The sequence below is a fragment of the Diadema setosum genome, chromosome 15 (assembly GCF_964275005.1).
Source record: "Diadema setosum chromosome 15, eeDiaSeto1, whole genome shotgun sequence".
Classification (NCBI taxonomy): domain Eukaryota; kingdom Metazoa; phylum Echinodermata; class Echinoidea; order Diadematoida; family Diadematidae; genus Diadema; species Diadema setosum.
The window spans coordinates 3,723,466-3,745,818 of NC_092699.1; the positions used below are offsets into that span (position 1 = coordinate 3,723,466).

At 38.1% G+C, this 22,353-nt stretch overlaps 1 protein-coding gene across 1 annotated transcript; it reads left to right on the forward strand.

The window, feature by feature from the left end:
• Positions 1-907: 907 nt before the first annotated feature.
• LOC140239177 (dol-P-Man:Man(5)GlcNAc(2)-PP-Dol alpha-1,3-mannosyltransferase-like) lies at positions 908-18,859 on the forward strand. The gene is made up of 9 exons (XM_072319059.1): positions 908-1,055; positions 3,688-3,787; positions 4,318-4,465; positions 6,445-6,605; positions 7,420-7,540; positions 8,792-8,997; positions 10,966-11,036; positions 15,128-15,263; positions 18,671-18,859. Exons 1-9 carry the CDS (start codon positions 908-910, stop codon positions 18,846-18,848), a joined length of 1,269 nt encoding a protein of 422 aa, XP_072175160.1. The 3' UTR covers positions 18,849-18,859.
• Positions 18,860-22,353: the final 3,494 nt, after the last annotated feature.

Below are 22,353 nucleotides of genomic sequence, written 5' to 3' on the forward strand. Positions count from 1 at the left end.
GCAAAAAACAAGAACAAGCACTCTCACAATTACAACTATACCAATTCTTCCTAAAAAATAATCGTAAGTTGCAAGTGTTTCAGAAAAAATTGTGTCTCTTAGACACCTTTTTTCTTGGATGTATAATCTGTATTGAATTCGAAAAAAAGTATGATGTTATTTGAAATATATTGTAATACGTGTACAGATTAAAGAGAATAATAACTATCCCAGTGAGGGGGAAAAAAAAAGATATCTCCCATAGCCATTTATTTATCTAATTTTATTTGTTTAATTGGAGTCACTGGACCTGGACGTACAGTCATGATACAAATGCTGACGAAGAGAAAGAAGGGCCAATTAGGGCATTTGTACGAATCAGTCATGAGTGTTTGTATTGTTTTTGTTTGTTTGTTTGTTGTTTGTTTTTTTTTTTTTTTTTTTTTTTTCTTTTAGCATTCTAGTCTATCCGGGCACTTACCCCTGGGCTAAGTACCCTCCACCGGATGCACAAGGAACATTTTGTTTTATGCGCGCGATGTGTAGACTTCAACATGCCGCTTCGCGCTATCGCTGCCAGAAGAGTAGTCGCTGTTAGTAGGTTCCCGTTGGCGTGTTTTTTTTAGACGGCACAGATTGGGGAAACTAAAAATCTATCGGGGACCCTATCCCTAAACCTAACCCTAACCATCAAACCCTAACCCTAACCCTAACCCTAACCCTAACCCTAACCCTAACCCCAACCCTAACCCTAACCCTAACCATAAACCATAACCAAAAACCCTAACCCAACGTTTTTCCCATAGGTTTAACACGCGCCATGCCCCAATCTGTGCCGTCTTAAAAAAAAACGCTTCCCGTTGATGTTGATGTGGTGTCAGGAGTGATCGGCTTCTATCCTTTGAATTGGCAGAAAGGCGCTGATAAAATGGCTCAGCAAAATACCACTTCAAGAGAAGGTGGTCTCGTTCCAATTAAGGTTCTTCTTCAAGATAGAAACTATCTTTGGTTTTCTGCAGCAATATTATTTATCGCCGAGATTTTTGTCAATGTCTTGGTCATCGAAAAAGTAAAATGTGAGTACACAGCGCATCAAAGACGATATCAGTCCCATATATTATAAATTTTGTCACCTCTAAGAAATTTAGTTTCTCGTCTTGTTTGTCTCGCAAACTTTGCCTCTTGGAAAATCCGTACCAGTTCCAAATTCTTATGTACATGTACATTTATAATTGCTTCACCATCATTTTACTGAGTCACTCATGGCATAGTTTCTAAAGCCGAAGGACAGATACATTAATTTATTTAGATTTTAAATGTAAAATATAGGCTTCCTAGTCTAGAATTATGGGGTGCGTTCGCACATTATTCGAGCGCACCCGTACGTACAAACTCTAGCATGTGCTCCCACAGTACTGTACTGTATTGTGGTATAACTCTTAACTAGTCTAACCGCACCAGCGCAGCGACCCAAACCCGTACCAAGTCGACGTCGGGGTCGCATTGCTGCCATTGCAGCTCTGTTATGGCTATTGTCTATTGACAGAGACTCCAACCCCAAGCACTTCTGATCTGGAGATTCTCCCGCCTGAAACCCCTAGCAAACGGGAGACTCCACGTTGATGTGTGCGAAGCGCGAAGTTCCTAGGGTTCTAGATGCTCTGTGGTGCTAAGACTAAGGCTTATTTTTTCAACATACGATAGCAATACAAATGAGTATATGAATATAAGAACGACCCAAGTCCATGGAAGATCATTTCGAGTAACTAAACAAAAAAACTTCATTTATATCTTTTTTATTTGTCCAATGATATTCTATTTAACTGTGATGGGAAGGCAACATTGTGTATACAAATTAGAACATATATTATTATGACAATTAATATTTACATTAATTGTGGAGAGGCCATTTTGTGTGGTGGACTTGGGTCGTTCTTTGATTCATATACATGATATTCTGCTATAGAGATGGGAGAAGGATGAGAGAGGGCGCTATTATATGAATGTAAAAATGACCCAAGTCCTTCATTCTTACATTAATATAAGATTTAACTCATTCATTTCAGGCACTTCGGGGGGTAATTAGGATTTATCATGAGTCCATGCATAAGCTACAATTTCCCATGTCAAACTGAATTTGGTCAAAAATTGGACTTGGGTCGTTCTTATATTCATATACTCAAATGTAAGTAAGAAATCCTTTCCACTGGGAGACACAGTGCCAGGGCGGGAGAAATCAAATCTCAAGCGGGAGAACGGGAGATTTTGCAAAAATGGGTTTTCGGTGGGAGATCTCCCGTCGAAAACGGGAGAGTTGGAGTCTCTGTATTGATGACTGTTGTACTACCTGATATGGCTTTTTGGTGACCAGAAACCAAAATACAGGGTTTTAATTCGTAGCTATACCAGTACTGTTAAATAAGATACTGTGTCTTTGTTTAAATATATTACAATCAGAGGCGCGGAAATCGATTTACATATACACTGATATAGATCTAACAGTTACATTGTACATTATGATCTGTTTTAAGAGCCCAGTGAAAGATTTTATCCAAGGTTTTAGTCCCTCCGCACTTTGTATTGTAGTACAACTTACACAGCGCATGCGCTAACACTAACAGCCTTGCTGTGTTGATCTGGTAAGTGGTATGGATAAAACATAGCACATATAATGCACAATTTTGCGTGTGGAAAAAAAAAAAGGACGGCTAGCCGAGAAATGAAATGAATATTCATTCGCGCATGTGCAAATAATTTTATTTTCATGATGTGTTCAAAATGGCGATTCGCATCTCGCGAAGACGGTCTCAAAGATGATGACGATTTATCTTGTTATGGTATCACAACATGTGACTTTTCGTTGCGAACCCAAGTGTCGTTTTGAACAATGAGTTGTTTACTGAATTGCAAGCATCGCAGTGCACTTGATTACTTCACTAAATTGCATACCAGTCGTCAGAGTGCTGTTACTGGTTACAGCGCCCCGCGCCGGTGTTAAACGTTAACCTGCTAACCATGAACAAGGAGCGCCCAGGGGTTAATCATACTGTACTGTACTGTACCTGCTCCAGAGGAGCACTCAAACGCTCTTAAAGTCCTACATAGCCTAAACTTTGTGTACCGTACCATACTGTAGTGTACCCCTTCCCGATGTGCTCCAAAAGGATACGGTACCATAAGTGTACCAAAAGTTCGCATGTGAGAATGCATGCAACATGAACGACAACATGCACCATGTGCACATTGCATGATAGGTCTAGAGGTCTACATCCAGTAACATCACACAGCCGGCAGAGCGTTTTGGGGGGGGGGGGGGGGCACTTCTGGGTTTCCTCAGCGACGCGCAAAATAAAAAAAAGGTCTTCAGCTCATCTCTCCCCTTCCACTTCAAATTTTAGCTTTTTCAGCTGACAAGCAAAAAAAAAGGGGGTGGGGTCTTCAGTGCAAAAACTTAATCTTTCCGCACTCACACTTCAAGATCTCTGTCTATTTCTTTTTAGTGCCACATGTGCAGTACTTCCTGGGTAAAAAATTGAGGGGGGGGGGGGGGGGCAAAGTGATGACACCTTATGTAGGCCCTATTCCTTTTAATGCTGCACAAAAAGTGGGGGGCTGAATGACCAGGCAAATTAAAGCATAGCCCTGGCTGAGTTAATGACTGTTTGTATGTTTTAATGTGTCTTATTGTGTGATTATTAATACCAACAGATACTGAGATTGACTGGAAGGCGTACATGCAAGAAGTAGAGGGTGTGGTAAATGGCTCCTACAACTACATGCAGCTTAAGGGAGACACTGGTCCTCTCGTGTAAGTAGACCCCGGCATCCTCCTGGATACTAATTAATGAAGGACACCACTTCCCACCTATCTATTTACATACAATGTATGTACCATCTAAATCTTTATGTATACTACTGTAGAGTTCACAGAATAGCCCATAGTATATTATACAGTCACAAACCTTTACATTGGCACACATTTCACACCGAGATCATGGTGTTGATATCATTCAAGTATTTTCACTTCTTATGATCAGTTATATTTTGCTGTAACTAGCCATAGGTAAGGTGGCATTGATAGATCAGTGTTATGATAAACCAGGTGAAAATAAATTAACCTTTTCTGTACCACTAACGTAGGTAGCAGTGGTTCCACTGAGATACAGCCATTTTAAAGCTATCAGAAATCAAAAATAAATCAAAAAATGAATGATTATGAAAATAAAGCAATTCACAGTGAAATAAACTAAATCAAGCTGAATTATATGTAACTCTTGCATCATTTATGCTGAGTAATCTTTTCTTCTGTTTTCCTTACTCCATCATGCCCCACTTTAGGTACCCAGCAGGATTTGTGTACATCTTCATGGCTCTGTACTATGCCACTGACAGAGGTGTTAATATCAAGCTTGCCCAGTACATATTCATGGGCCTGTACTTGATGACCATACTTGTGGTGTTTCGAATCTACATCAGGACAAAGAAGGTTAGAGAGTTGCTTCTGAAGTACATGTAACACAGTTTGTTTCCGATTTTATGTTAAGTGAGTGCAGCTGAGTGCAGTTTCACTTCATGTCCATGTTGATCTTAACCAGTTTTAGTCCTTAGTGTAACTCAGGCAGATCAATCGATGGGGAAAATGCATGCAAAATAGCAAAATCAGCTTGTCCTCAATGAGTTAAAAAGCAAAATCAACTAAAAAGATTGGTATGGGTTTCATTCACTTCAACTTGATGTAAGAATGTTATAGAATTTTTTAAAACTTTTCCCCACAAATGCATATAAAGAGGTGATGGTATTTTTATTTCACAACCTATGTTAGTACTCTGGGGGGGGGGGGAGTTTCTTATCCAATTAAATGCTCAGCTGGAGTGCATACTGTTTCTTTCTTCTCACATCCACCATACACTGATAATGCACCTACGGTATCTACGCTACATATACAATGTACAGCATGCGTGGTATGTCATTGCAGACACAGAATACATGTAATGTGGCTCACTGGGGGTCTACACCATGGCGCATAAAGTGGAGTAGCAGATTATACGGAGACTGCAGTGCTGTATAAAAAATTGTGTCTATTGGCAGTATTCTAAGCACTGCAGCCCGTTATCATGTACAAGTCACCATCACTAGATTCATACCACACTGCAGTAATTTCATACTGTGAAGGATACAATTTGATTTTATTTTTCTTATTCATATCAAAAACAGAATTCAGTAAAGTACAGTGGTAAAGATCAATTTGTGACTTGTGAGCTAAAGTGCCTTTGTCTTTGTGACAATGATTTTGTTAAATTCCATTTCTTTCTTTGTTGACATGTCTGTTGAATGATCAATATCAAACTTAGTCATGGTGGGAAATGTGCTCATATATTTTCGAGAGAATAAGAAGAAACAAGTATTTATTTTTTCATGATTAGTGATACCTTACATTTTAAATAGACAAAATCTCACTGGTTAGGCTATTGTAGATGATGTATTAAAGAAAGCAGTGGTACAGCTGTAGTCCTCTATCAGGTGCATGGTTTAGTCAAATTGCTGTTTCTTTACTGTGGTATTTGTTTTTTACATAAAGGTTGGATTAAGATCTGTCTAATGTGGTCACTATTCAGAAAGAAGCACCTGAATCTTTTGTATGAGCAAGTGTTGTCCACAGGGACTACGAATGGCTTTTGGTCCTTGTAAAGGGACTAGGCAGTGAGGATAATTGTGGATCTGACTTTTGAGAGTGGCCCAATGTGGCTTCTCACAGGTCCAAATAATGGCATGAGATTTGGGAGCAGATTTCATTGGACGAGTGAATGAGTGTATCTTTGTTTCCTTGTCATACATTAATGTTAACATTGGGAGATGCTGAGATATGTTCACACAGCCAATGAAGAAGCCTTATTCAATCTTGAGTGTGTCATCAAATCAAGATTTCTTGTGTGCCCTGTAGCAGGTATAAAAGTGCATATGCATGACTGTAAATCCAGAAATTTTCACATGGATGAAATTTCCATTAATTTTCAATGAGCTAAGATTAATGAAAGTAAAAAGGTTTTGTCTTACAATGCATTGAATGCCAGTGTCATTTTGCAAGTTTCAAGCTGCAAATGTTTAAGTTTTACAGTAATGTGCACTCTCTCCAAAATTCTGAGAGTGTACATTTTGTTTGTTTGACAAGTGATCCCTTGCATTGTTTCTGTTTCAATTCAGATTCGACACCTACATGTATTCACAGTGATAGGCGTTGTTCCTCCAGGAAAGAATGACACTAACCTTTCGTTGATACAGAGATAGATACACAACAGGTGGTAGAAGCAAATGCAATTTAATGTACCGTACACAGTTTGTACTGGTGTGCTTGATCATATCCCAGGATAAACTAATTCTATGTGCATCCCAAGATAAACTAATTCTGTGTGCATCCCAAGATAAAGTAATTCTCTGTGTATGTTTGTGTGGGAACCTCATATGCAGACTCCACCGTATGTGTTCTTCTTCATGTGCTGTGCATCGTATCGAATCCATTCAATCTTCGTCCTCCGTCTCTTCAATGATCCCGTGGCTATGTACTTCCTCTATGTTGCTGTGGCTCTCTTTATGGACAGACGATGGACAGTTGGCTGCATGTTTTTCAGGTAGGGTTTATGGAACTAGTCCGTGAAATCAGAACAAGAATAACAGGCTCACTTTTGGCTTAAGTTTCTGTTGGACTTGACATAGAGAAGTGATTTAGAGGAGCCCATGTACCATTTTTCTTCTCCCCTTTTTGTTGTATGTGAGTCAATTTTGAATGTGCTAAGTTGTTTATTCACATTCCATTAATGTAATTAATTATTTAATTAACATTAACCCATTGAGGACGAGTCCTGAATATACTCAGCCGGGGTCTATGGGTTCAGTCTGTCCTCAACGTGTTAACTGCACACATACAGATTGTTAGATAATTATCTAAAAATATGTCTATGTGTGCAGTTAATGTACAACTCTACAATCATAAGGTCACCACAGGTATTTGTAGAGACAGCATTAGTACACAAGTAAAATTTGTACTGCCCTTCTTTAGATTTCATTAAAGATCAGTAGGGCAAACCCCAAAAAGGATGAGATGTCAGTATCATAACCTTGTTTTCATCACAGTATTATTCAATCAAAAGTTAAATTAAAGATTTGTGTTGCTTCTCAATATCAGTTACAGGTTTCAATAAAATAGGAATTTAGCAGTTACGTGTATTATGTTCATTTTGAATTTCTTTCGATATAGTTATTACATTGTTTAAAAAAAAAAAAAATTTTTAAATAAAAATGTTGGAAATGTCTCCAAAATAACTTTCATTCATAATGGCTCACAAGACATGAGAAGAATTTTATTCCCTTTCAAAACTTATCTAGACATTTTGTAATCTAGTAAATGGATTGGAATGCTTCTTTTGTAACTCTGCACTACCATAGCCTTGCAGTGAGCATCAAGATGAACATTCTCCTGTTTGCCCCGGGTCTACTTCTACTTCTACTTACGGAATACGGCTTCTGGTTAACCATTCCAATGCTAGCAATCTGTGGCCTGATTCAGGTGAATTAGAAGCATTTATTTCTTTAAATATTTAGAATACATAAAATGCAGTAGAAGTTGTAATGATATTTGAAAACGTTATCATTATCATCTTTGTGATGAAAATGATGATGGCAGTGAATAACTTTTTTATTTTCAAACATCCTCCAAAATGTTTTAAACATGTTTTCTGTCAAATGCTTCGTGCAACTCACCTTTGTATTTATATCAATGGGCCCGAATACCTAGTATCTTTAATTATTTTCCTACTTTTTTTTTAGATTTCCTTGTCTTGCTCTGTTTATCATACTCTGTTCAATTTTCTCTATTTTTACATGTGATTCGTGTCTTGATTTATAAAGTTCTATAATATATTTTCCTTTGTTTTATTTATTACAGTCTTTCACACAATGATGCCTCTTTATGCTTTGTAACATTCCTGATTTTCTTACTCTCCTATTTTTGTCATTATATCTAATTTCGTACAACCATCTCCATTATGATTTTTATATTTTGAGGCACGTTGTATCATTTTTGAACAGTGTTCATTGAGCTAATTAATTCATTTTGATTATGTTTTGGTGTTTTTTTTTCTCTCATTTTCTTTATGACAGATGTTGTACTTGTTAAGAGTGAAAGTAATTGCACAAATAAGTTTAGAGTTTGAGGCACCCTTTCCTGGGCACTATTTCATGAAAGTTTTCAGTTTCTGACAATCACCGTGGTAACGATCAAGACACCAGAGCATCTAAGCCAATCAAAATCAAAGGGCGGTGAGTTGGCTCAGTCGGAAGCACGTCTACCTCTGACCCAAGCGATGCGGGTTCGATCCAGAGTCTGGAATGAGCAATGTTGTGTGTAATCATACCATCCCCTCTAGCAAGAGGCAAAACAATCTACAATGTATCCCTCGGATAGGACATACATAAAATGGAGGTCCCGTGTGAGAGAATCACAACTCACGCACGTAAAAGATCCCACTTCATTCATTCATCTCAAAGTGCAGGGTGTTTAACCCGATGCAGTGGTCCAGCCTCACATCCAACAGGACCCCATGGAAGACCAGCTTAGCAAAACTGAATATGGGCTATCCAGCCATCTTCCCAGATAATGGAAAAAAAATGAACAAACAAAACCAATTATTTCTATACTGAAGTTGTCAGAGACTGACAACTTTCATGAAACGGTGACCTGGTGTTCTTTTCTTATTGTTAAAATGAGATTTAAGGGCCAAGTTGACATAATATAATGATTCCCTGAAATCATCCACAGCTCGGTCTTGCCTGGCCCTTTCTGCTGGAGAACCCGGAAGGCTACCTCCTCCGTTCCTTCGAGCTCAGCCGACAGTTCTTCTTCAAGTGGACAGTCAACTGGCGTTTCCTTCCGGAGGAGATCTTCCTCAATCGTCATTTTCAGCTGACCCTCCTAGCTCTACACATCATCGTCCTCTTCCTCTTTGTGGTACACCGCTGGAACAGGTAACAGATGTCAAAGGGTTAAAGGGGTGGTATAGTTTTGGTCGAGTGGGGGCTTCAGATTCTTAATATATATATATTTTTTTTTGCGATAAGTGTTTGAAATGATTAAAACCTTTTATGAAAATGTGAACGAAGTTATGACTCTAATACCCCTTTTATACTGGGCGTTAGCATGCTTCGGGTGCGGACCTGAAGCGAGCTAACTCTCAGTTTAAAAGGTCGAAAAATAGTTAGTCCGAGCTAAAGTTAGTCCCCTCTAGGGGGGTGGTTCAGGTCAGATTCAGAAGCGAGCTAACTTCGGTATAAAAGGTTAGCGAGTTTAGTTGCGGCTTAATTCATTGACATGTGACCAGAAAGCGTATACAGTGCTTCCGGGCTGCCAATATGTACGTTTACTGCTGTACTGTTGCCACCGGCGGGCTGTGTATTACGCAGCGCATTGGTGTGTTCACTGTTCGGTAAAACTCTCAATGCAATGAACTCTTTGAACCAGCAAACGACATGATTAAATCGTAAAAAAAAAAATAGACCAGCTCAGTACGAATACACTATACATATATATATATATATATGCCAATGACAGGTTGAATTTTGCGAGTAGCGTACCGTATAACAACAGAACTGTATTCGTACTCGCAAGTAAGCATGAAGACTGTCACTGAATTTTCGCGCTCGTTAAAAGGACAGCAGGGTAATGGGGGGGGGGGGCGATAGGTCTGGTCTTGCACGTAACCTTGGGTGGTCAAGAATGGCAGTATAAAACGACTTGGCCTGAGCTAAAGTTAGCTCGTTTCAGAAGCGAGCTAAAAGTTGTGCCCAGTATAAAAGGGATATAAGAAGAATTCAATGTTTATTTGATGAAAATTGGTTTTGAAATGGCTCAGGTATATAAAACAAAGCTATTCTAATAAAAGGTGGGACCCACCTTTTTAATGATTGCTTTGTTTTACTTTGTTTTTGGATATCACAGCCATTTCAAAAATTGATTTTCATCATTTAAACTTTGAACTCTTTTTAGAATTGTATGCTTAAAGGGACTGTACAGTACTGGTTGAGGTGGGGATTCATGTTTTTGCTAAGTAAGATGATGAGAAACCTATGAAATATGAAAGAGCTCATGCAATTTAAAGAAGGATTCAACGTTTATTTGATAAAAATTGGTTTTCAAATGGCTGAGATATCCAAAAAAGTGATAATGATAAAAGGCGACAGGCCACGTCTTTTATTAGGATCTCTTTGTTTCACCTTGTTTTTGGATATCTCGGCCATTTCAAAAAAAATTTTCATCAAATAAACTTTTGATACCCCTTAGAATAGCATGTTCTTTGACATCTCATGGAGTGGTTTCTGAATATCTCGCAAAACGTTAAAAGCTAAATCCTCACCTCAACCAGAACTGTACACACCCTTTAAAGTGGTTTCTAAGTATCTTACAAAAAGCTGAATCCTCATCTCAACATATACTACCATCCCTCTATTAAAGATGATGACTCTTGTGTGACTACTCCAAATGAAATTCTTGGGAAGTGCACTGTACAGAACATGCAAGTAGCCTACAAGCTGTGCCTTTTCACTAATTCAAACAGGAAGCTTAATACAGGATTTTCACAAAATCCAGCAACATTCTTTACTTTTAATTGGACAGTGTGTCATATCAGTGCCATAATTTTTACTGGCGTTACAAGAGGCAGATCTTGTCTTTGTGCCCTAATTATGTCACATAAAACTTTAACCCTTGTTTTACTTGTTTTTGTTTTATCCCTTAACCCGTTGAGGACGGTTTGATTTCGCTACAACACGCATTTCCCATAGACACCTGCCCGAGTATACTCGGGACCCATCCTCAGCGGGGTAATAGTGCTTGCACAGACATTTACATGTACATGTAGCAACTGCAAAGTGTTGCTTCATATAGAATCTATCATGATATATTCTTGATATTCCTTATCTCTTCTTCAAAACCAACAGGAGGAATGGTGGCATATTTGCACTACTGAAGACACCGTCCATTCCAGATAGAAGTGTTCTCACTCCCAATTATATCCTTTTGTTACCTATCATTATCACTTTTATCATATCTACAATGTATGCCATAAGTCTTTTATAAAAGACGTGTTTTTTCTTTGTACATGTGTGAGCCCTTTCTCTAGTATTTGGAGTGTGTGGAGTTCATTGTTTTGTTGGTCATGGGAGTAAATCCAGCATTAAGGTTATGAGGTGGCTCAGTTGGCAACACATCTGTTTCCCAATCTAAAGGGCCTGGGTTCAATTCCCATGGAGTCTAGCTGGGTATTATTGTTTTTATGCCTCCGCCACGAAGTGGTGCCGGGCACGGAGGCATTATGTTTTCGGGTTGTCCGTCCGTCCTTCCGTCCGTCCTTCCGTCTGTCCGTCCTTCCGTCCATCGATAATGAATTTTGTGGCAAGCATTACTAAAAAACCTTTAAAGGTATCCGAATGAAACGTGGCATGTATGTGTATTAGGGGGTGAAGTTGTGCCTATCAACTTTTGGGTGCACATGCTCAAGGTCAAAGGTCAAAAGGTCAAGGTCAAATACATAAAATTTCACTATTTCCTCCATATCTATGCATTGCCTGAATATATTTTCTTGAAACTTAGTGTATACATGTATTACCCAATTAAGATTCTCTGGTGAAAGTTTGGGGTCATGAGGTCAAAGGTCAAAAGGTCAAGTAAAAATATTAAAATTTCATTTTTTTCTCTCTACCTTGGAAATTGTTCAAGATATCTTTACGGAACATAGTATGTATACATGTACTGACTGGCAGTGATTATCTAGAGAATTTAGGGTTCATGGGGTCAAAGGTAAGGGGTCAAAGGTCAAGGGCAACACTTCAGAATTTTACTATTTCCCTCATATTTATGCAATGCCAGCAGGATTATGTTTTTTTTACACTTAGTGTATGCATGTATATGTAAACCCAATAGAGATTCTCTGGTAAGTTTTTTTTTTTCTTTTTTTTAAAGGTCAAGAGGTCAAAGATCAAGTGAAAGTGCTGAACTGACTGTTTCCTCCATATCTAGGAAATGGTTCAAGTTATCCTGATACTACATATTTATGCATGTTCTGCCTGGCAGTGATTATCTTAATATGAATTTAAGGGTCAAAGGCCAGATGAAAATGGCAACAATTTACTATTCAATACAGAAATTGCACTTTTTCTCCATACCTTGAAAATTACTCAGTGCTTAAACTTATGAATGGATCAAAGTCAAGTTAAAGTTCTTAAATCTCCAAATACATGCTCTCCTATTCATCCAATTAAACCTAGGTCAAGGAAAGTGAACATTCAACACAATTGTGACAAACTTGTCATTTTAATATTTTGCCAATTTTGTGAAAATTTAATCACACATTGTCCACATGTACTATAGCCCTATTAGGAGAACCATGCATTATGGCGGAGGCATACCAGTCACCTTAGCGACATTTCTAGTTATATTCATGCCTTCCCCTCTTGAAATAGGCAATAACATTGCCTCCCTCAGATAAGACATTAACCTGTTACTGTGCGTCAACTCATGTACAGGAAACTTGTTTACCAGCTCCTCAAAATATGAACAAGAGTCTCAGCATTCATAGCCTAAATTCATGTTTATTTGTGTTATGCTGACCAGAAAATGACTTGGATCGAAAGATTAGAGTTTCTTATATGAATATCTTTCTTTTTGTGCTTTGTTGTTGCTGTCAAGTAAAGAGGGTTCAAACAAATTGTAGCTTTAAAACTGTAATGCACAAATTGAATGTGCGGTTTCCAACAAAAGAACATTTTATTTTTAGCAACAGAAGTGAAGTCATTATAGTTATTTTTTTTTTGTCCATTTCCCATCTGTAGGCAAAAGTTTCTTTCAGGTAATGCATTGTTTTTGTTTGTTTGTTTGTATATTTGTTCTTTAGTTTTTTAGTGTGCTGTGTTGCATTTTACTAATCACATAACATACAATGTAGTACCACTACACCAGGCTGTAAAGTACCAGTGCTTGGAGAAAGACATGGCCGTGATATTTCCCTCTAAACCATAACAAAATGTTTATGTTTTTGTTTTCTTGTTTACTGGAATAAAATTTAGCACAAAATTAAGGAGCGTAAGGAACATGTTAAATACCAGGTTAAAGATAATAAAAAGTTTTGGTACCTCAAAAGTTTCCCTGAAATTCCTTGTCTTAGTTTGTGTTTCAGGTTAAAGTACCGGTACCTTTCATACAACTAACACTGTGAGACTCACTCGCCCCAAAGTGCTCTCATGTCTTAGTAATCACGAAATAAACTGCGACCAGCAGCCCCATATGCATAGCGTAGTGGGGCTTCGCATTGTAGCATTCAGGATCATGACAGATTTAGTATCTCGGGTAAATATCAACTTAAAATCTAAAAATTTCTTCAATTTGAAGACTTACCAATTATAAAGTTGAAGTATTGAAAACAGGCTTCGGCAGGCGCGGCGCTAGGGTGCAATTAACTCGCCAAAAGCTTATGACCTCGAAGCCTCAGTTGCAAAAAGTAGACAGCTTGTGTGCGTAAAACCGCTGGGGAAGTGTTGCAGGACAATCGCAATATCTCACCTCAAAGCCATCAAATGATTAAATCTATACAGCAAACTGAAGAAGAAACTATTCTCTAACTCGTAATGTTAGTTATTTGGGGTTTTATTGAGGATAAACGTGTGAAAATAATGTCGAAACTTAGCTTCCAAAACAGAAAATTTGGTCTCAAAACAAGTGTTATTTTCTCACATTTTCCTTCATTGCACAAAAATGAAACTTCGGTATATGACTTATGGTAGTATATCCATGCTGCTCTCCAAATATCTTTTCTGTATCATTTGGCGCACAGCTATGTCTGGAAAAAATCGAGATCACTGTCACTTGTGACCCACGTAAAATCCATGGCGTAAGGAATACGCAGTCCGATGTATTGGTTTTTGTGCTGCTTGAAACAGTTGAAGCACAAAGCAGGGTTCCTCTCTTGCCCACTCACCACCCTGCTGACCGAAAATCGACCTCTGTCGCATTGCGCCGAGCCTGACACCGCTGATTGGCTAAGCGTGCACTCACCAGTAGAAAACGCATGCGCAGGAGGATGATCTAGTTGTGCATGTCCAGTATCTTCTCTTAAAGTTGGTTGTCTTTTTGCTCTTATTTTCACCTAACTACTAATTGCACAAACACGAGACTTCGCAGGTAGTGAGTCTGGTGTATACAGACTAGTAATATGTTGATCAAATGCATATTCATGCAGGCGCAGACTTGTGTCGGGAAAAAATCGTAACCCTTTCCCACAGTCGACTCAAGCAGAAAAATACACATATCTCAAAAGATACATCAGCGTTTTCGCCCAAAAATCATATGAAGGATGATATATTCATATTTGATATATGTGTGAAGTTTCAAGGGATTTGGTGGTAAAATAAGGGAGATACGAGGAGGTGAACTTTCGAGATTTTTTGTCCTTCCCTCCGCACAGCGCTTCGATGACCGTTAAGAATTCAAAAGCTTTGGCCTCTTATCAGTGAGTTAATTGCACCGTAGCACCGGGGCTGTCGGGCAATGTTTGGTTCTGCCAACAGTCTCTTTCTGTTAGAATTGATGACTGAATGTGACTCGGTCGAGAGGACCTTGGGAGAGCTACATACACGGAATACTACGGCCAGCGCATGCGCACACATCACATGCACACAAATTTCAAATCCATGAATAGATAAGATGGGGCTGCCACACGCTGCTGGTCACAGTTATCATGCATCGTACAATACGTGTACTACCTTGCCGCCGTACGGCGGCGGCGGCTCTGGTACGAAACCATTACTATTACTTTAACCTGAAACACAAACTAAGACCAGGAAATTCAGGGAAACTTTTGAGGTGCCAAAACTTTATATTATCTTTAACCTGTCCCATACGGCAACCTGATGGCCTATGTATTAAGTCTACAGGAATTAAGAATTCAGTATGGAACGGGTCAATAGGGGTCAATATGGACATGACATGATGCTGCACATTTTCTCTATTTTGTTACTTTTATTTCAGTGCTGGTTTTAGAAGCTAAGAGGTCATCTGTTTATCAGTCTTGTCATCTGATTCCAAATTTTTACCTTGACACCACAGTACATATTGTTGGCACATTATTTGCTTCCAACTTCATTGGTATGGTGTTCAGCCGTACACTTCATTATCAGTTCTACGTGTGGTATTTTCACACCCTGCCATACTTATTATGGAGCACGGATTATCCAGATGTCTTCAGGTAAGTGGCCAAGATAGACAGAGTGAATGAAAGAGAGAAAACGCCAAAAATATTTTTAAAGCAGACTGTGCATAATTTTGCCATTGAAAGTTTCTTTAATGCATTCACCATGGTTTGTCCTGTAGCAATATTGTGTAAATAAAGTGGATGAGGTAGATGAAATGGAATTGAAGGAGGCAGGCACAGGAATTCCAACAAGAGCAGCAAACTTTGAAATACGGTAGTTTCATTCACTGTAATCAACAATTGAATCTAATAAAAAAAAAAAAAATCAAAGAAGTTTCACCAAAGAAAGAAAACTAGAAAGGCACTGTGAAAGCGCAGATCTCCACCAAGCCAGCCACTCATTTCTAGCCATTCACGCTTACAAATTGCAAATAAAAAAGCCTTTTACGCCATCATCTGTCAGCTGCCTGGTGCCTTGCCTAAGCAGAGCACGCACACCCCGTATCTACAAAATGTCAAATGTTCAGGAGAGCAAAAAAACATGGCAGCCGAAGCACAGTATCCAATGGGATAGACATTCCTTTAACATGCTGTGGTGGCTTAATTTTTGGGGTAAGACATAGGATTTGGACAGGACATCACTTAACTGATTAACTGACCATTAATCTAAAAACAGTCATTTTCACCAAAATTGCAGATACAAGGTCTTGTCACCCCAGCGGCGAATGTAATCATCCAGTATGCGCAGCTAGAACTCGCAGCCCAAGTTCATTGACCTTTTATGCCAAAAGATCAAAAATCCATAAAATTCCCAGATCACTACCAAAATTTCATCATTTGTTCCTTGTGTCATTATCAACTTTTCCTGCAAGTTTTATTCAAGTCCATTCCAGAACTTTTAGATATGTTTTTGCAAATAGACAAACCAACCCTGATGATCACAGTGAACCTCCTCCTTCCTTGGCGGAGATAATTAAAGGACAAGTTCACCTTCATAGACATGTGGGTTGAGTGAATGCAGCAATATTAGTAGAACACAACAGTGAGAGTTAGAGCAAAATCGGACAATCCGTTAAAAAGTTATGAATTTTTGAAGTTTCTGCTCAGTCATGGCTGGATGAAAAGACTACTATTGCTTGTGATGTCACATGAGTACGATATAAAGAAAGAATAAAGAAAATTCAACATATTTCCATTTTTCTCGCATAACAAAAGAACACTCGACTTCTCTCTTTCAGAAGGCAGGGGGAATAATATTACCCTTAACATATGTCAGTAACAAGTCAAAGAACTGTGCACTTTATTCAAAAAGTAAAGTTTTGTGAAGTTCTCTTTTTATTTTCCTTATATAGTTGTACGCATGTGACATCATATACTGTAGTAGTCTTCTCTTCCAGCAGTGACTGCGCAGATACTTAAAATATTCGTAACTTTTGAACTGATTGTCCAATTTTCCTCAAACTTTCACTGATGTGTTCTACTAATATTGCTGCATTCTCTCAATCCTTATGTATATGAAGGTGGACTTGTCCTTTAAAGGGTCACCTAAAAGTGATATTTTGTCTGACACTACATGTGCAAATGGTCTTTAAAAAATAATGACAAACAGAACGGAAGACTTGGGTCGAAATCAAACTTTAGTAGTAGAATATTGGAAATTGTGTCAAGGAATGGCAACCACATCGTTCTGTGCAAATTAGCTGAAATGATGATGTCATCAACTCAGAAGTTATCCACAAGATAATGCACAATAGTTTACCAAACTGATTTTTATGAGGTCTTTATCATTCCATTCCAGAGATTTTCCTCCATTAACCCTAACTAGGCCGGGCTATTTAGGAAGATCATAGAGCCGGGGGGGGGGGGGCCTCCCAGGCCCCCCCTCCAGATCTCGGCCGTCGACCGCGCGATCGCGATGAAAATTGGCACACACATTGCCTGTGATGTAATCTAAAGTACCACGAAGTGAAATTTTTTTAGAATTATCGTTTATGCTAAATTATGCTAATTTATGCATAATGATGCATGAAATCATACTATTTTTGGTATAAATCACTAAATAAAGCTCAAAACGGGCACATTTTTTGTGTAAATATTCTTTTGAGTGTCCTGAGCAAATATAAGAGAAAAAATTGCGCCATTAGAAAAAATTTCCTAAGTATTTTATTGTTTTTGAATTTCTTATGTATTTCTTTGTTTTTTCGACTTCATGTTTTTCATTGTTTTTTCAAAGAAACTTGTCCGCGACATTGTTCCGAACAAGAAAATATGTTATTATTTGATTTTAATCAATAAAACCCCAAAATAATCATGCTTTTATGAAATTTGCCTGTAAGCACAGTTTGCATTGAAATTGTACACGAATTCATGTTTTTGAGCAATTTTTGGTCTGACATGCACGTACATATTTATGCGCAACTTCGGAACCGCGCGCCCGGGCATCGCAAATTTGGTGTCAAAAGATGCGGGAGACTCGAAAGAAAAAAGTCATGAAACGTCGCGGCGATAGCTTTTCGCGTTAGCGATACATCGTGCGGAACGTCGAGGGGGGGCCTCTGAGGCCCTCCCTGGCCTAGTTAGGGTTAATTGAAGCCAAGTTGAACATGATGTAGAAGAGCAATTCAAGAATGGTTGAATAGCTGTATATCGCTCAGATCGCTACTACCGTGAGTAGTTTGACAAGATGTTTTGTGCATAATTTATGCTGGTTAGCCTCACCTCAAGTCCTATCTGCCCTTTAGACTCCTTGATATGCACTATACAAGGAGTATGCCGTTACTTATATGACTTGTCTGTATTACTGTTATTGTTATCATTATTAATGGGGATGGCTAGTAACTGATCAGTGGGAATCAGTGGGAATGCTGGAGGATGATTGTTCCAGTCCTTGTGGGATTCATTTAAGAGTACCGTACATTATATATCTATTGTTGTGTGAAAATTATTTGCTTCAAAATGGTCTCATATTCAAGTAATGTGCAGTTTAATGTTTCCAGGTTAGCATGCCTGTACAGTGACGGGGCCTTAAACTGCACATTACTTGAATATGAGACCATTCTGAAGCAAATAATTTTCACACAACAATAGATATATAATGTACTGTGACTGTAAAAGTGGATATTTTCGCAAGATTAATTTTTTGTGCTTGGCGGGGTTAGAAGAGTTTTGCGTGTTTTTAATTCCACGGAATCAAGACATCATGCACAGGAACATATGGCAAGCAAAAATATTCGTGTGCTTCTATTTTTGCACTAGTTTCTGGTTGCGTGAAATGCGCGAAACTTTCAACACCGCGAAAATTTCCACTTCTACTGTAAATGAATCCCACAAGGATTTGAACAATCATCCCCCAGCATTCCCACTGATCAGTTACTAGCCATCCCCTTTAATGTTTAGCATCATTATCATTGTTATCATCAACATTATCAGAGGTGTTAATACTCCTGGCTCACAATCAACAGGTTGCTGATCCTGGGGGTGATTGAGATGTGCTGGAATACCTATCCCTCCACCTCCCTGAGCTCTGGGGCTCTCCATGCCTGCCACCTGCTTATCCTCCTGGGCCTCTGGCTCAACAAGGAGGATTTAAGGCGGGTGGCCGTCCGCCAGACCACTGCCGGCACCACCAAGGACGAGTAGCCACTGTCGAAGGTCATCTCAATTTCAACTGGATCAAAGCTCAGAGGACGTTTTATTGTATTTTTTCTCCTTTTTTTTGGAAAAATTTTGCATCTCAAGATACATGCTACATGACTATCAGTAGCCATGTTGTACAATTTTGATATTTCAGGGTACAGTTTTTTGCCTGCATTGTTGTGCAATGCCTGATTAGCAGTCATGACCAAATGACCGATTTCTAAAAATCTAACACAGGCCTTCAATTTGTAAAGTGTTTCTGTTTAGGATATCTGAAACCTGTGTCTTTTTATTGTGACGTTATTTGTCAGTCATGAGCCACAGTGTAGGTAATGACCTTTTGTCCACTTCACAGCCAACTTGAGAGACATTTGTTCAAAGTGAGCGAAGAATGATACAATTAGAAATCATTTGCTCATAACAATTTATAAAGTGCATTATTCTTTTTCATTTTATTGGTGTAGGAAAACTTCCTGTTGTTTTCTTTTTTATCCTAGGACTGAGCTAGCCATATATAATGCCAATTGAAAGTCAGAAATTTGTTCAATGTTGCATAATCTACATAATGATGCCAGTTACATCTGAAGTGCCTGTCAGTTTAAAGGGATAGTACAGTTTTGGTGGAGATGAGAATTTGGTTTTTAACTTTTTGCAAGATAACAAGAAAACACTTATAATATAGTACAGAATATACCATTTTAAGAGGAATTCAAAGTTTATTTGACGAAGATCGGGTTTGGAATGACTGAAACATCAAAAAACAAAGTAAAACAAAGCGATCGTAATAAAGTGTGGGTCCCACACTTTATTAAAATCGCTCTTTGTTTGATATCTCAGCCATTTCAAAACCAATTTTCATCAAATAAATGTTGAATTCCTCATAGAATTACATGCTCTTTCACATTTTATAAGAGGTTTCTCATTATCTCACCAAAAAATGATAGAAACTTGAAATTAGGTCTCAACCATAACTGTACAATCCCTTTAATATTGAAAGGATTTGCAGATGAAATACGTTGAAAAAAAATGAAAAGCTGGGAAAAAAAGTACTATTACCTTAATAAATGAATATATTCAAAATTAAAAGTTGTAATCAAGGACTTCACATTCAAATGTGAACTCATTTTAATTTGTAGACTGATCATTATTTCTTTATTCTAAACTTCAATACTTTGATATTTTTGACCCCCCCCCAAAAAAAAAAAAATGTGTATGTTTGTATTGCAGTCTTACCAATATTGCCAACAAATTGCCTGAAGTTAATATGATGTAATACAGAAGCCTACTTGATGTACTCTCACACAAGCTGCTGTTATAGACATGCAGGATTTAACCCGTTCCTTCCGCAAATTTCTGAGTACCTTTACTGTCCCCAAATGAGATTCTTATTGCCAGTCGACAGAGAGGCAGACAGGTTGGTAATCCACCTGTGTGAAGGCAGTCAAGCGGTACATTGTATCCCCCTTTCTACGGTCAACTACATGTGCCAGTGAACAATGGAAATATCGATCGAGTGTGAGGTATAAATAGAGCGTGCACTGATGAGCTCACAGAATCTTTTGTTCTTCACAAAATCAGGTACCTGAATGGGGTGACTGGGGTCAGCGAACACAGATATCTACTGTAACAGCCTTCATCGCTATTTACATGTTCGTACGAGTTTACAGTAGAACAAGCAAAAACTAAATTAGGAAAAAGGTACATAATTCTATGAAATACGCATTTTTGAAACAGAAGGAGAACAAAATGCTGATAGAATAAATTCTAATCTTTCTATCATATCCACTGTTCTCGGCATTTAACACAAAGAAACACGAATTTAGCCCACTAAAGCAGGCACTCTTGTCTTCATTTTGGGAACCTGGTATACCAGGTTCCTGTATATCAGTTGCTCCCAAGGGAACCTGGTATACCAGGTTCCCGTAAGGAACGGGTTAAGTTTCCCCAGAAAGGGCTCTGTAGAGAGATCCTATCCAGTGAATAATGTGCACGCTTTTGGGTTTTTACAGTGACCCAACTTATGGCTTTGCTAATATTCTTTCCCAGTCTATTTCTCGGTGTTTAAATACCATATCTAAGATGATTTTAATTAACCTATTATTCAATGAGCATGTACAGTAAAGCAGCCCAAACAGTCACAACATGACTTTTGTTGACTTTGCTCGCTATACAGTAGTTTAATAGTGAAAATTGGAAATTGCCACTTTCAAGTAGAAAGTCCAAATGTTTATTGAAAAAAAAAAGGTAATAGTAAAGATCAATTGACAATGAAGAGTTACATGTATCAGCACAACATTGCATGGATTTTTTTATCATTATAGTTAATATTCATGCTTCTCATATGGAAAACTATACATGTAATCATCTTAAAATTATTGTTAACTAATTAAAGTTGAGGGATCCTTTCAAGTACAATGTACCTAGTGTAATTCAGATAATACAAATATAATTAAATCTTCAGTTTCAGTGAACATCCAAAATTTGGAATACAATAGCTTGAAGTGGTATGTCCCTTCTTTTTTCTTCTTCTTCTTCTTCGTTTTATTAACAACTTCTGTGTGGGTCATTCCAATCTACAGTATTAATAAGGTGGGACAAGACCATTCTACAATGTATATGCCAGCTCTGAGGAAACCAAGGCCATGTACAGACAAAAACTACGCCAAGGTTACTTTGCTCAGTCCTCATAGTGTGGTCATAATTAAGATAAATTGCCAGACATGTTTTTTTTTTTTCTTAACTCTAGCATATGAAACAGCACATATCTCAATATGTTAATGTGAATTTGATATTATTTTTATATTTGGGATCCTGCATCTTTTTAAAGCAAAGTGAGGAACACCTTAACAGTTGTGCACTTTGAGATCTGTTTGGCAAAGACAAGTCCGTAGAGCTGTATACACCGTCAGAAGTCACTGGCACAAAAAGGTGTAACTCAGTGTGGAGCACTAGCACTGTACCAACCATGAGTTCAATTCAGGGACTGTACCAAGTTTAAAGGGATAGTTGAGAATTGGGCTTTTAAGCTTTTGCAAGTTACCAAGAAAACACTTATGAAATAGTACAGAACAAACCATTTTAAGAGGAATTCAAAGTTTATTTGATGAAAATCGGGTTTGGAATGACTGACACATCCAAAAACAAAGTAAAACTAAGCCATCGTAATAAAGTGTGGGTCCCACACTTTATTAGAATCGCTCTGTTTTGGATATCTCTGCCATTTCAAAACCAATTTTCGTCAAATAGACGTTGAATTCCTCATGGAATTACATGCTCTTTCATGTATCATAAGAGGTTTCTCATTATCTCACCAAAAAATGTTAAAATCCTGAAATTAGGTCTCAACCAAAACTATACGATCCCTTTAAACCTTTGTGTGCTAGTTGATTGCCAATTGGCTCAGAAAATGCCATATTGCTGTGTACATTGCCCAAGTGTGTGGCACAGTAAAGGTTAAGTGCCATAGGACCAGAGATTATGGATTATTTTGTTAACTGTGCAAGAGTTT